Source organism: Arachis hypogaea, chromosome 12 (genome assembly GCF_003086295.3).
Source record: "Arachis hypogaea cultivar Tifrunner chromosome 12, arahy.Tifrunner.gnm2.J5K5, whole genome shotgun sequence".
Classification (NCBI taxonomy): domain Eukaryota; kingdom Viridiplantae; phylum Streptophyta; class Magnoliopsida; order Fabales; family Fabaceae; genus Arachis; species Arachis hypogaea.
In genome coordinates this window covers 106,276,667-106,290,882 of record NC_092047.1, presented here as the reverse complement: position 1 = coordinate 106,290,882, position 14,216 = coordinate 106,276,667, and the positions used below count along the sequence as shown (strand labels likewise).

At 42.8% G+C, this 14,216-nt stretch overlaps 1 protein-coding gene across 1 annotated transcript; it reads left to right on the top strand.

Moving 5' to 3' along the window:
- The first annotated feature begins 11,611 nt into the window (after positions 1-11,611).
- LOC112728069 (uncharacterized) lies at positions 11,612-14,106 on the top strand. Its single transcript, XM_025778051.3, has 2 exons — positions 11,612-11,938; positions 12,469-14,106. Exons 1-2 carry the CDS (start codon positions 11,916-11,918, stop codon positions 13,922-13,924), a joined length of 1,479 nt encoding a protein of 492 aa, XP_025633836.1. The 5' UTR covers positions 11,612-11,915; the 3' UTR covers positions 13,925-14,106.
- Positions 14,107-14,216: the final 110 nt, after the last annotated feature.

The following is a 14,216-nucleotide window of genomic DNA, read 5'->3' as shown; positions in this document are numbered from 1 at the left end:
TCATCCCAATTCCTGGGGTTTTCTGAAAATTTATCAATTTGTCAGTCATGCTTTGGAATTTCCGACTTCCTTGAGGATTTTCTTTTTTCTTTTTCATATGACTAAGCCCTTCAGTGGGCAAAATAATAAACAACAATGGGTGTCCTTCCGAGCTATACAAGGTCGGAGGGTCTTCACCCTTTTTGATGAATCTTTCCATGATTTCAAAAATTATTTTTTCAAAGTGCAAGCTGTAGAGGGTCACCACCCCTTTTTCCTGGATGAGAATTCTTCCCCTCGCTTCCCTCTGTATTGGTTGGAGGCCTCCCCCTGTGAGAAATATGGTCTGGATGACCTGGATGAGGTGGAGGCTGCCATTGTGGGGTTCCTCCGAGAAGTATGGGGGAGGGCCCCATATCTGGATACTAAAAAATTTCTCCAAGGGTCTCCGACCTTTGTTCAGACACAATTAGGTAGCTTTTATTTGTTTTATTGGGTTTCCGACTTGTCTGACTATCTTTTTCCGACTTGTCTAACCTTTTGGCTACTACTTGTTTTTACAGAGATGGCGAGGAGGAATTCGAATGAGTCTTACCAGAGGATCCAGGAGGCTAGGGCGAGGTCTCGGGCCAGGACTGGTGGTGCCAGGGCAGTTATCTCTCCCCCTCCTCCTCCTCAAAATTTGGGGACTCCTTCTGAACCTATTGTTATCTCCTCTTCTGCTCCTTCCCAGCCGTCCCCTCCCCCCCGATCCTCCCCTGAGCTTGAAAGGAAGAAGCGCAAGGCTTTAGAGCCTAGTTCTTCTTTCGAGGGTGAAGCCAAGGTGGATGCCCCTGAATTTATCTGGAAGTACATCTATCCTCATGCCCGTATAGGCTTGGATGATGTTTCTATCCGGAACCACCTCACTATTCTGGCTCAGGAGAGTATCAGGGCGGCGGCGGTGTGCACCAAGTTTCTTGATATTTTCGAGAAGACTCCTCTTAGCTCTCTTGGTTCGTCCTCAAGGGCTAAAGAGATGGAGGAGAGACTTCTTTTATATCAAGAACATGAGAAGAAGTTGAAGGAGGAGGTCGCTAAACTAGAGGAGGAGAGGAAGGGTCTCCAGGAGAGGGAGAGCAAGTTGCAGACCCAGTGCAACATGGGGGTCGGTTTAAGGCTGAAGGCGCAGGAGAGCTATTCAAGCCTTTTTGAGGACCTTGTGGTTGTGAAAAAAGATCTGCTGAATGCTCGGACTGCCTATGCCGAGTTGGAGGACTCTATTGCCGAGGGATCTGAAGAGGCCTGGAGGATTTTTAAGGAGCAAGTCGGAGTCATTGCTCCTGGCTTGGATCTCTCTCCTTTAGATCCTGACAAGGTCGTCATTGATGGTGCTATAGTGTCTCCTCCTGCCCCCCAAGTTGTTTCTGAGTCAGACTTGAAGACTCGGGGGCAGAGGATTATTGAGTCTCCTCCTCGTTCAAAGGATGCTCCGAGCTCTTCAAAGGTTCCTCCGACTTCCTCTCCAACTCCTATGGATGCCTCTCTCCCTGGTCCTGACATTGCTCCGACTACTCTTCCTGGCTCTGGTGGTGATCCGTCTACTCCTCTTCCGAAAAAATAACTTTATTGGCTATATGGGGTCCCGGCCTGTGGGTCCCCCTTTTTTTTAAACTCTTTCTTTGTTTGTGTTGGTGATGATTGAACAATTTCTTCTGGCCTTTTAAGGCCGTAAACAAAATATTTATAAGTACCCTTTTTTTTGGATAAGGGTTTTGAGTTTCGAAAAATACCATTTTTTAGATAAGGGTCTTAGTTACCTTTTGTGTGTATGCTTTTCTGACTTCAGTTTTTGAAAAAAACCCTTTTTGATCTTTTCAGTTTTGAAAATCTTTTTCCTGGCTGTCTGTCCTTTTGGGTTCCTCTTCTCTAAGGACTTCAGGACAGTACTTTACGCTTTAATAGGTTTTTCGATCTTTTTTGCTATTCCTTATACTCAACTTTGTCTTATTGAGTTCTATGACTTAGGTTATTTTTGCGATGCGTTTTCTTTTCTACTCGGTTTTTTATTTCGACTTATAAGTCGGAATATCTCCGAGTTTCTCACGATCGACTTTTATAACCTCTTTACACCGACTTGTACCTTGTCGTTTTATCCTGACGACCATCTAGGTCGGTTCAAGGGATTTTCACGTTTTGTCGAGCTTAAATCGGCACGTTTCGTAGGAAAAAAATAAACGAGAAGGAATTTATAAGAGATATTATAAAAGATCTTTATTTATTGGGGAGGTACCTTATTGCTACTAAGGGCTTTTGATGGCCTATTTTCCCTTAGCCTCTACTATGATGCCTCGTTAAAAACCCTTCTCCAGAAAAAACCCTTTGATTTTGGGAAAAAATCATGAAGTTGGGAAAAGAGTACATCAGGGAGTAGAGTTCGCTTTTAGCTATAGTACCTTTTTCATGTTACAAGCATGCCACGACCTTGGTAACTTGGTGCCGCTTAGGTCGGTCACCTTATAATAACATTTTCCTAGGACCTCGCTAATTTTGTAGGGTCTCTTCCAGTTGGCGGCGAGCTTTCCTTCCCCCGATTTATTGACTCCAATGTCGTTTCTGATCAAGACTAAGTCATTTGGGGTGAAGGTTCTTCGAATGACTTTTTTGTTATATCTTGTAGCCATCCTTTGCTTCAGCGCTGCTTCTCTTATCTGGGCTTGTTCTCGGACTTCGGGGAGCAGCTCTAGCTCCTCTTTGTGCCCCTGTGTGTTTCCGATTTCATCATGGAGAATCACCCTTGGGCTTTGCTCGCTGATTTCTACTAGTATCATAGCCTCTACCCCATAGACTAATCGGAAGGGTGTTTCTCCAGTGGCAGATTGGGGGTTGTCCTGTAAGCCCATAACACTTGTGGGAGCTCCTCAGCCCAGGCTCCTTTTGCTTCTTGTAGCCTTTTCTTCAGCCCTACCAGTATGACTTTGTTGGCTGCCTCGGCTTGTCCATTGGCTTGTGGGTGTTCTACCGAGGTGAACTGGTGTTTGATTTTCATACTGGCCACCAGGCTTCTGAAGGTAGAGTCGGTGAACTGGGTTCCATTATCTGTAGTGATGGAATAAGGGATCCCATACCTTGTGATGATATTTTTGTAGAGGAACCTCCGACTTCTTTGGGTTGTGATGGTAGCCAGTGGTTCTGCTTCTATCCATTTTGTGAAGTAGTCTATTCCCACGATCAAATATTTAACTTGTCCTGGCGCTTGGGGAAAGGGACCTAACAAATCCATTCCCCACTTTGCGAAAGACCATGGAGAAGTTATACTGATGAGCTCCTCGGGGGGAGCCACGTGGAAGTTTGCATGCATTTGGCATGGTTGACATTTTTTCACAAATTCTATGGCATCTTTCTACAAGGTCGGCCAGTAGAATCCCAGCTCGGATTACTTTCCTGGCTAGCGACCTGGCTCCGAGATGATTTCTGCAGATCCCGTTATGGACCTCCTCTAATACCTCGGTGGTTCTCGAGGTCGGTACGTATTTTAACAATGGTGTTGATATTCCTCTTCTATAGAGGATATTTTTCACCAGAGTGTAGTGTTGTGCTTCCCTCCAGATTTTCTTAGCCTCTTTTTCCTCCTTGGGGAGGATGTCGAATTTCATGTATTCGACCAAGGGGTTCATCCATCCGAGGTTTAGTCCGGTTACCTCAAGGACCACTTGCGTTTCCTCCGTTTTTACCACAGAGGGTTCCTGGAGAGTTTCCTGGATCAGGCTTCTATTATTTCCTCCTGGCTTGGTACTTGCTAATTTGGATAGGGCATCTGCTCTGCTATTTAGATCCCGAGTTATATATTTGACCTCGGTTTCCGCAAAGCGCCCAAGATGCTCCAGAATTTTTTCCAAGTACTTCTTCATATTTGGGTCTTTTGCCTGATATTCTCCACTTATCTGGGAGGTCACCACTTGGGAGTCGCTATATACCATCACTTTTGTAGCACCGACTTCTTCTGCCAGCTTCAACCCGGCGATCAGGGCTTCATATTCGACCTGATTATTTGAAGCTGGGAATTCAAATTTGAGGGAAACCTCTATTTGGGTTCCCCTTTCGTCCACTAATATTATGCCTGCACCGCTTCCTGTCTTATTTGAGGATCCGTCTACATAGAGTTCCCATGTAGTTGGCTTATTCTCTTGATCTCCTGCATACTCTGCTATGAAGTCGATAAGGCATTGGGCTTTAATTGCTGTCCGAGTTTCATACTTCAAGTCGAACTCGGAGAGCTCTATTGCCCATTGAACCATTCTCCCTGCAACATCCGTCTTTTGGAGGATTTGCTTCATGGGTTGGTTCGTGCGGACTCTTATTGTATGAGCTTGGAAGTAAGGCCGTAGCCTTCGCGAGGCTACTACTAAGGAGTAGGAAAACTTCTCTAGTTTGTGGTACCTTAGTTCGGGGCCTTGTAGAACTTTGCTGATGAAGTACACTGGATGCTGACTGACCTCGTCTTCTCTTATCAGGGCTGACGCGACAGCCTTGTCTGCTACAGATAAGTATAGGACGAGGTCTTCTCCAACTACAGGTCGGGTCAGAATCGGAGGTTGACTCAAGAATCTCTTGAACTCCTGGAACGCCTCTTCGCATTCAGGAGTTCATTCGAACTGACATCCCTTTCTCAATAAGGAGAATAGTGGAAGGAATTTTAGTGTTGATCCTGCCAAGAATCTAGAGAGGGCTACAAGTCGGCCGTTTAGCTGCTGGACCTCTCTTAAGCAAGTCGGGGTCTTCATTTCCAGGATAGCTTTACACTTATCGGGATTTGCTTCAATCCCTCTCTGTGTTAGCATGAAACCCAGGAATTTTCCAGCTTCTACCGCGAAGGCACACTTTGCGGGATTTAGTCTCATCCTGTGTGACCTTATGGTGTCAAAGACTTGCGAGAGGTCTGTCAAGAGGTCGATTTCTCCCTTGGTTTTTACTAGCATGTCGTCGACGTAGACTTCCATTAAGCTTCCAAGGTGAGAAGCGAACACCTTATTCATCAGCCTCTGATATGTGGCCCTTGCAATTTTCAATCCAAATGGTATGACCACATAACAGAAATTAGCTCTGGGCGTGATGAATGATGTTTTCTCCTGGTCGAGCTCATACATCGGGATTTGGTTATACCCCGAGTAGGCATCCATGAACGATAAGTATTGATATCCCGAGCTAGAGTCTACTAGGGTATCAATACTTGGTAGTGGATAAGGGTCCTTAGGACATGCCTTATTTAAGTCGGTGTAATCGACACACATTCTCCATTTGCCATTTTGCTTTTTGACTAGTACTACATTGGCTAGCCATATTGGGTATTTAACTTCTCTGATGAAGCCGGCTTCTAAGAGTGCCTGTACTTGTTCTTCTACTACTAGGGCTTGTTCCGGGCCGAACTTGCGTCTTCTTTGTTGTACAGGTCGGGACCCTGGGTATACCGAGAGCTTGTGGGACATAAGCTCGGGGTCTATCCCGGGCATGTCGGAAGCCTTCCAGGCAAAGAGGTCGGAATTGTCTCTTAGGAGCTTAATCAACCCTTGCTTTAGGGTTTCCCCTAGGTTAGCTCCTATGTTGGTGTTTTTTCCTTCCTCTTTGCCGACCTGTATTTCCTCGGTTTTTCCTCCCGGCTGTGGTTGCAGCTCTTCTCTGGCCCTTGTACCACCGAGTTCTATGGTGTGAACTTCTTTGCCTTTTCCCCTTAGGTTCAGGCTTTCATTGTAGCATTTCCTTGCCAATTTCTGATCTCCCTTCACCGTTGCTATTCCTGCTGAGGTCGGGAATTTCATGCAAAGGTGGGGAGTGGACACCATTGCTCCGAGTCGATTAAGGGTAGCTCTGCCGATTAAAGCATTGTATGCTGACCCTACGTCGATGACTATAAAGTCTATACTCAGAGTTTTGGATTTTTTCCCTTTTCCAAAAGTAGTGTGTAGGGGTAGAAATCCTAGTGGTCTTATTGGTGTGTCGCCTAGTCCGTACAAGGTGTCGGGGTAGACTCTTAATTCTTTCTCATCCAGCCATAGTTTGTCAAAAGCGGGCTTAAAAAGGATGTCCGCTGAGCTCCCTTGATCTACTAGGGTTCTGTGGAGATGGGCATTGGCTAGGATCATAGTGATTACTACTGGGTCATCATGTCCAGGGATTATTCCTTGCCCATCTTCTCTTCTGAATGAAATGGTGGGGAGGTCGGATGACTTTCCTCCAACCTGGTAGACTCGCTTGAGGTGTCTCTTGCGAGAGGACTTGGTGAGTCCCCCTCCCGCGAATCCTCCTGAGATCATATGGATATGTCTCTCCGGAGTCTGCGGTGGTGGGTCTCTTCTATCCATATCGTCTCGCTTTCTCTTCCCATGACCGTCCGACCTTTCTATGAGATATCTGTCGAGCCGGCCTTCTCTAGCCAGCTTTTCTATCACATTTTTAAGGTCGTAACAGTCATTTGTCGAGTGACCATATATTTTATGGTACTCACAGTAGTCGCTGCGACTCCCCCCTTTTTTATTTTTAATGGGCCTGGGAGGTGGCAGCCTTTCAGTATCGCAAATCTCTTTGTATACATCCACTATAGAAACCTTTAGAGGAGTATAAGAGTGATATTTTCTTGGCCTATCGAGACCGAGTTCTTCCTTCTTCTTGGGTTCCCTCTCCCTCTCTTTCGTTGAGGGGAGATGCCCAGGTCGCCAACTCGAATCTCTCAGTCTAGCATTTTTCTCCATGTTGATGTACTTTTCAGCTCTTTCCTGTACATCGCTTAAGGAGGTGGGGTGTCTTTTAGATATGGACTGTGATAAGGGACCTTCTCTAAGCCCATTGACTAACCCCATTATGACTGCCTCGGTGGGCAGGTCTTGGATTTCCAAACATGCTTTGTTGAACCTTTCCATATAGGCTCGTAAGGATTCTCTGACCTCCTGCTTTATTCCCAGGAGGCTTGGCGCATGTTTCACTTTGTCCTTCTGGATGGAGAACCTCATCAAGAACTTCCTTGAGAGGTCTTCGAAACTGGTGACCGACCTCGGGGGGAGGCTGTCGAACCACTTCATCGCTGCGTTCGATAAGGTGGTCAGGAAAGCTTTGCAGCGCGTCGCGTCAGAAGCATCAGCCAGATACATCCGACTTTTAAAGTTGCTTAAATGATGCTTCGGATCTGTGGTTCCGTCATAGAGGTCCATATCAGGGCTTTTAAAGTTTCTTGGAACTTTTGCCCTCATTATGTCCTCACTAAAAGGATCCTCCCCTCCTGGGGGTGACTCTTCTCTATCGTCACGGGAGTTCCGACCTTTGAGGGAGGATTCTAACTTTAAGAGTTTTTTCTCTAGCTCTCTTCGTCGATCCATCTCCTCTCTTAGGTGCTTTTCTATCTCCATTTGTCGCTCCCGTTCTTGTTCTAGCTGTTCCAAGCGACTTTGGTGGACATGGACTAATCCCATAAGTTCAGTTGCGTGGGACTGTCCGTCCTTCTCCGATTCGCGCCCTTCTGAGGAATTCACCTTCGGAGTTTTGACTCCAGAGGTACCCTCTCTGTGTTGATCGTTGGTTCCCTGGTGGAGGGTTAGGTCCGTGTCATTATTTCCGGTGTCCAGATTCTCTTGTTCGGAATCTGTCTCCACATGACCCTCCTCAGGGGATCTGTCCGCCATCACTGGTTGATCTCTCGGGTCCCCGGTAACGGCGCCAATGTTACGATGGGTAACCGGAGATTGTTGGGCTGGACTCACTGGGTTGGCCCAATCGTCTGAGGAAGGAAGCCTTCGAGCGGGTCTGCGTCTTGGGGCCTCCGTCCGACTTGTGAGTATGAACGAATGGGGGTGGTACCTGCAAAGACACTCCGATGCCTAAGTCAGCAAGGGTGTGAGCAGGTCTAGAGAGTATTGGGACTTAGAGATACCTGAGAGGTGTCAGTGTATTTATAGTGGTGAACCAATAACCACCGTTGATGTAGTGCCACTTTTTTAGGGTGATAACCGTCCCTTTATCTTAGGGAGGTTGAGATATGGCTCCTGGAAGTGGTTAGAGAGATTCTAGGGGCAGTTACTCATTCAAACGAATGTTTATCTGCCAGCTAACTCTCGTCCCTGACTTCTTTAGGGTAAGTCGTGGTAAGAACCGACTTCCCAGGAGGAAGGTCGGTGCTGGGTGAGGCTCAACCCTTCAGATTGGGCCCTTTATTTGTACCTGGGCCTTATCGTTGGGCCAGGGTATGAACACCGACCTTCTCTGTCCAGTTTTTCTATCACATTTGTCAGGTCGTAGCAATCATTAGTGGAATGTCCAGACAACTTATGGTACTCACAGTATTCATTGCAGCTCCCCCTCCCCTTTTGTTCTTGATTAGTCGCGGGGGAGGTAGCTTTTCAGTATGGTAAATTTTCCTGTAAACATCGACCAGGGAAACTCATAGGGGAGTGTAGGAATGATATCTTCTGGGCCTTTCAGACTCGATTTCTTCCTTTTTCTTGGGCTCCCTCTCTTTTTCTTTTAATTGGTTGGGATGCCCTAATCGCCAATTAGGTTCTCGTAACCTGGCGTTTTCTTCCATATTGATGTACTTTTCAACTCATTCCTATACATCACTCAAGAAAGTCAGGTGTCTCTTTGAGATGGACTGGGAGAAGGGTCCTTCTCGGAGTCCATTAACGAGACCCATTACTACTGCTTTAGTAGGTAAATCTTGGATTTCCAAGCACGCTTGGTTGAACCTCTCCATATAGTCTCTCAAGGGTTCTCCAACCTCCTGTTTTACTCCAAGCAGGCTGGGAGCGTGTTTGACCTTGTCTTTTTGAATTGAAAATCGCGCTAGAAACTTGCGCGAGAGATCATCGAAGCTGGTTACCGACCTTGGAGGGAGGCCATCGAACCACTTCATGGCCGTCTTTGTTAGAGTTGTCGGAAAAGCCTTACAGCGGGTGGCGTCCAACGCGTCGGCTAGGTACATCCGACTCTTGAAATTACTGAGGTGGTGCTTTGGGTTAGTCGTCCCGTCATACAGGTCCATGTCGGGGCTCTTAAAGTTTCTAGGAACTTTAGTCCTCATGATATCCTCGATGAATGGGTCATCTTCCCTTAACGGGGTGTCTTCTCGATCTCTGCGGGAATCCTTATTTCGGAGATTGGATTCCAGCCTTGAGAGCTTTTCCTCAAGTTTTCTTCGTCGCTCGATTTCTCTCCTTAAGCTTTGTTCCGCTTCGTGCCGTCTTTCCAGCTCCTGTTCGAGCTGCTCTAGTCGACCTTAGTGACCGTGTAATAGTCCCATTAAGTCAGCGGAGTGTGGCTGTCCATCCTTTCTGAGCTGATGAACTTCAGAGGAGATCCTCTTTGATCCCTGGGTATTGGAGGGGCCTTCACCATGCTGTCCCTTCGCTCCTTGTAGGGATATTATTGCTCTATCATTGTTGACCGTGTCTTGATGCTTTTGCTCAGACTCCGGTGCGGTGTGTCCATCTTCTTGTTGGTCGTCTGCCATCGCTGGTTGATCTTCCAGGTCCCCGGCAATGGCGCCATGTTATGTGGGTAACCTGGAAATAGTATATTGGGCTTGTATTAAAAGCCCAAATGTTGGGGGAAGGTGGCTGCTGACTTACTTCGTGTCTGGGAGCCGCCACCCGACTTGTATGTTTGAGAGAATGAGGGGTGGTACCTGCAAAGACACTCTGATGCCTAAGTTAGTAAAGTGGGTAAGCAGGTTTGAATGTATTAGAGCCTAGGTTTACCTGAGTGAGACAGTGTATTTTTAGAGAGAATCCAATAACCATCGTTGAAGTAGTTTCACTTCTGATGGTGGATAACCGTCCCTTTATCTTAGGGTTGTTGGGACTCTCTTCTACAGGTGGGTGAGAGATTCAAGGAGGTAGTTACTCACTTGGATAAGTGTTGACTGCTTAGTAGGTGTTGACTCCGAGTTCTTGGTGGAGGTCGGATAGTACGTGGAGGCCATCCTTTTGGATTGGGCCTCTTGTTTTGATTTAGGCCTAACTTACATTCTGGGGCAGGGTATGAACAGCTACATCTTTTTATTATATGTTATTTTCAAACTATTTTCTTAAATAAATATTTCATCACAATGAGAATAAAATAATTAAAGTAAAGAATAATTAAAAAAATTTAGTTAATATATGTCGGTATATGATAAGCTTATTATTAATAAAAAAATTTAAATACTTTTATTTAATAAATAAAAAATAAATACATTAAAATTTTAAATTTTTTATATTTTGAATAAAAAAATTTTAATTTTATAATTTTAACCTATGTCCTAAGAACACAAAATAAATAAACCCTTAAAAAAAAGAGTAAAATATCAACTCGGCTCTAACAATTTTACGAAATTCTTTTCCGTCTCTTAACAAAAGCATAATCCCATCGCGACCCCTGGCGATTAACTCCGTGAGACCTTCTACCTCCTCCATTAATGTCTCTGTCTAGATTTAACGGATCTTGCCTACGTGGACTGTTAAGTCAACAATTTAATGGACAAATTTCTCCCTCTTCTTCTTTTCTTTTCTGCTCTCCTCCTTTATGCGAACCAGAACACCACCAGACTAATCCTCTTCTCTTCTTCTCCTCAATATTATTTTCGGCCACCATCATCACCAACATCTACTACTATTCTCTGTTCTAGCTGTACCAACTCGTTGTCATCTTCTTCTTCTTTGTTGCACCAACCCACTGCCAGTCTGCCACTTCCTTTCAATTGAGTAATTTTATATGTTTAAATACTTGAATTTGGTTTGGGATATGGTCTTATGAGTTGTCCTTTTCTGAATTTTGATAATTGAGTATAGATATTTACTTAAAGTATCGATTTTTATATTAAAGAGTGATTTGGTGATTTTGGAGTGCGTCGGTGTTTTAATTTGTTAGAGGTAAAGTTCTCTACTTGAAATGTAGACTTAAAATTTAGTGTGAAACCAAATAGAGACATAGGCAAGCTAATGAGAGAGGGATTGTGAGAATAAGGAGCAGAAAAAGGGAAAGAGTGTAGCCGTAGCGGCGCAGGATTGTCGATGGTGAACAAAGAAGTAAGGGGTGAGATATGAGTTTGTGATTTTGGTTCGGTCAAAAAGAAGAAAAATGATGACAGTAGAATAGTGCTGTAAAAACAGAGAATGATAATGAATGTTGGTAATGATAATGGCCAAAAATAGTAAAGAGAAAAAAGAGAAAATACAAAAAATGATAATAGATATCGATAATATTAAGGGTTGAGTTGGAATTATATTTTTTTTATTGACAAAAATTTTGGTGAAAGAGCCAAAATATCTGAAAGAAGTAATGGATATCGCAATAAAATTATGCTTTTGTCGAGGGACAAAAAAGATTTCCTAAAATGGTTAGAAATTGAGGTAAGATTTCACTCTAAAAAAATCACATTAAAAAATTGGCCATATCTGGTGATATGTGATAATATCGTTCTGAATTGTTGTCAGAACAGTACCAGCATACAAACAAAAAGTGGACCCCTTCGTAACTAAGGAATCTCGAAAGTTGAAACTTGGTAAACAAGACGAGAGAACGAAAAAAAAAATAAAAATAAAAATAAAAACACAGCCGCAAAAAGCAGCCAATACAATAAATAACATAAATAACAAAGAAATAAATAGCCGCAAAACGGGAACTTTCATGCCATTATCTTAGTTACTCAATTACTTGATCCCCAATCCAATGACGTTGGCACTTACATAACAAATTCTTTCCTTTTTTTTATAATAAATAATTAAATACATAAAATAAAAATAAATATAAATATAGTAAGCAATAAAAAAACATAGTAGCACATAATCTGTGTGAAAATGCTATAAACCTCTCTAGAACCCTGAACCTTAAATCTGTGCACTCAAACCCACAACATACCACAAAACAATGAACTAGAACAACAACAACTAATACAATTACATGCTTCTTCAGCAGCAAAATCAAGAAAAGGCATCATGGCCACTGAAATCGTTTCTGGGTCAGTTCAATTACTCTTCTTTCTTTCATAAGAATTTTTATCTTTTACTCAAGCTAAGTAAATAGATAGATAGCTTCATATACTTGTTGGTTATTGTTGATTCAACTTTTATCTGGGATTTTCATTGATTTCTAGTTTGTTGAACAAGTTGTTTGTGTTTTTGTGCTTCTAAGCACACAGACATGCAAAACAACTGACTTCATAGTTTCATTTGTTTTGGAATTTAAAAATTTGGTTAGTGAAATCATAGGATATTTGTCAAAACTTCTTGCTTGTGTTATGAATAACAACTATTTGTTTCATTGAAATTTGATTCAACTTGCTTCTATTTTGACGTCTCTAATTTGTTTTTGGATTTCCCCTGCTGCGAATCACAAGCTAATTTCTGGTTGTTGCACAAGTTTTTGGTTCTTCTAAGACTAATTGTAGTTTCTTTTGTTTTGGACTTTGAAAACTTATATCTGTCAAAACTTTTGAATAATGACTATTTAGAGTTCTAAGAAGAGTTCTGTTTTTGGTGGTTGATGCAGAAACAGGAATTCGTCGAAGAGGCGCAGGTGTGGAAGTGATTCGTTGGAGGACACTCTTGAGAAGTGGAAGAAGAAGAACATCGACATTCAACATGATTTCTCCACAAATGGGGTGCATGTGGTTCACAAAGTTCCTGCAAAAGGGTCCAAGAAAGGGTGCATGAAAGGTAAAGGAGGGCCTCAGAACTCTGAGTTTAGATACAGAGGTGTGAGGCAGAGGATTTGGGGTAAGTGGGTCGCTGAAATTCGCGAACCAATCAGCAACCATGAGAGTAAGAAGAATGCAAAGAGGCTTTGGCTTGGCACTTTCACCACTGCATTTGAAGCTGCTCTTGCTTATGACAAAGCGGCTAAGACAATGTACGGTTCAGGCGCACGTTTGAACTTTCCGGAGCATGATTTGGAGTCAGTAGGCTCTGAAGAATCACCAAGTAAGAATGGAATTATATTGAGTAGTGGTGAGGCTCCTAAAGCTGAGGATTTGGATGGTAATTTTCATCAGTTTCGTGAAGACAAACCTAATTTTTCTTATGTTGAAGCATTCGAGGGAACAAAGGAAGAAGATCATGATGTCCAAAAAAATGAGAAATGTGATGATGCAAGTGTTGTTCATAAGGAAATGAAGGATATTGAAGCTAAAATACCTGGAGAAAGTGAAGGAATCGAAGGAGAATCAGAAGAGGTTTTAAAGTGTCCTGGCTCTGGTGTTGAGTTTATTGGTATGGCAATGAATTCTGGAGCTGATGGCGCGGCTTCTGACGCCAACGAGCATGAGATTGTAGCGAATAATATAGAAGTACCAATCGAAGAATTGACCAAAAGTTTAACATCATCATGTGATTTGAGCAATATTGACAACCATTCTGATGATTACTTTAACAATCAGATATCAGATGAGGATTGCAACCCCAAACCTAATTATGATCAGTCAAACATAAAAAATGAGGCATATATGGTGAAGAAGAAACATGTGGAGGAAGTAATTTCTGAAATTCTAAGACTTTATAGCAACAAGTGCTCAAATAACTGTATTCAATCTCAAAATGAGAATGATGAAAATCAACCTTCTGTTAATGTTGAAGAAGAGAAGCCACTGATGCCAGTAGAAGCTGACATGGTACATACTTGCAACTGCTACGGCTGCGATAATAGCGATGATGAAATTAAAAATGAGCCTAACGGTTCAGATGACAATGTTGGAGAAATGTATGAGTTTCAGGCTTTGAACAGCAACATTGATAGGAAGCTTGAATTGCAAGAAAAAGGAGATGATGGAAATGTGTTATCTGAATTCAGTTCCAAGCGTAATAGGAAGCTGTGTGAACATCTGAATAATATGCAGGTTGCTAGCATAGAAATGGATCATGATTATAGTTTCTTGAGACCTGACTATGATTTTGGGTTATTAGAAGAGCAGAAGTTACTTGATTTATGCTTTTCACATTTAGGATCTTAGGAGTTCACAAATGCTTACAAATTTTGTTTTCATTTTGATGAGGTTAGTGCATGAACATATTGATGTTTTTCTACCCACTATTGTTAATGTAAAAGGCAAATTAGTAGACTCATTCTTTTATAATGATGAGTGTAATCTTGATCCACAGTCAATGTAAAACGTTTTACACAGTTGTCCAGCCACATTCGTTTTTTTAAATGACTATAAACGTAATTTATATAAAAAATAATTATTTTTACAGACGTAGTATTACGTAATTAGATGCAGGTGTAGAACTATTTTACTCTGACAA

What these genes read in the sequence shown, in the direction of transcription:
- LOC112728069 (XM_025778051.3), top strand. Translation starts at nt 11,916, where the DNA reads ATGGCCACTGAAATCGTTTCTGG. An exon ending in GCCACTGAAATCGTTTCTGG is followed by an intron (nt 11,939 to 12,468) that starts GTCAGTTCAATT and finishes TGGTTGATGCAG; the next exon opens with AAACAGGAATTCGTCGAAGA.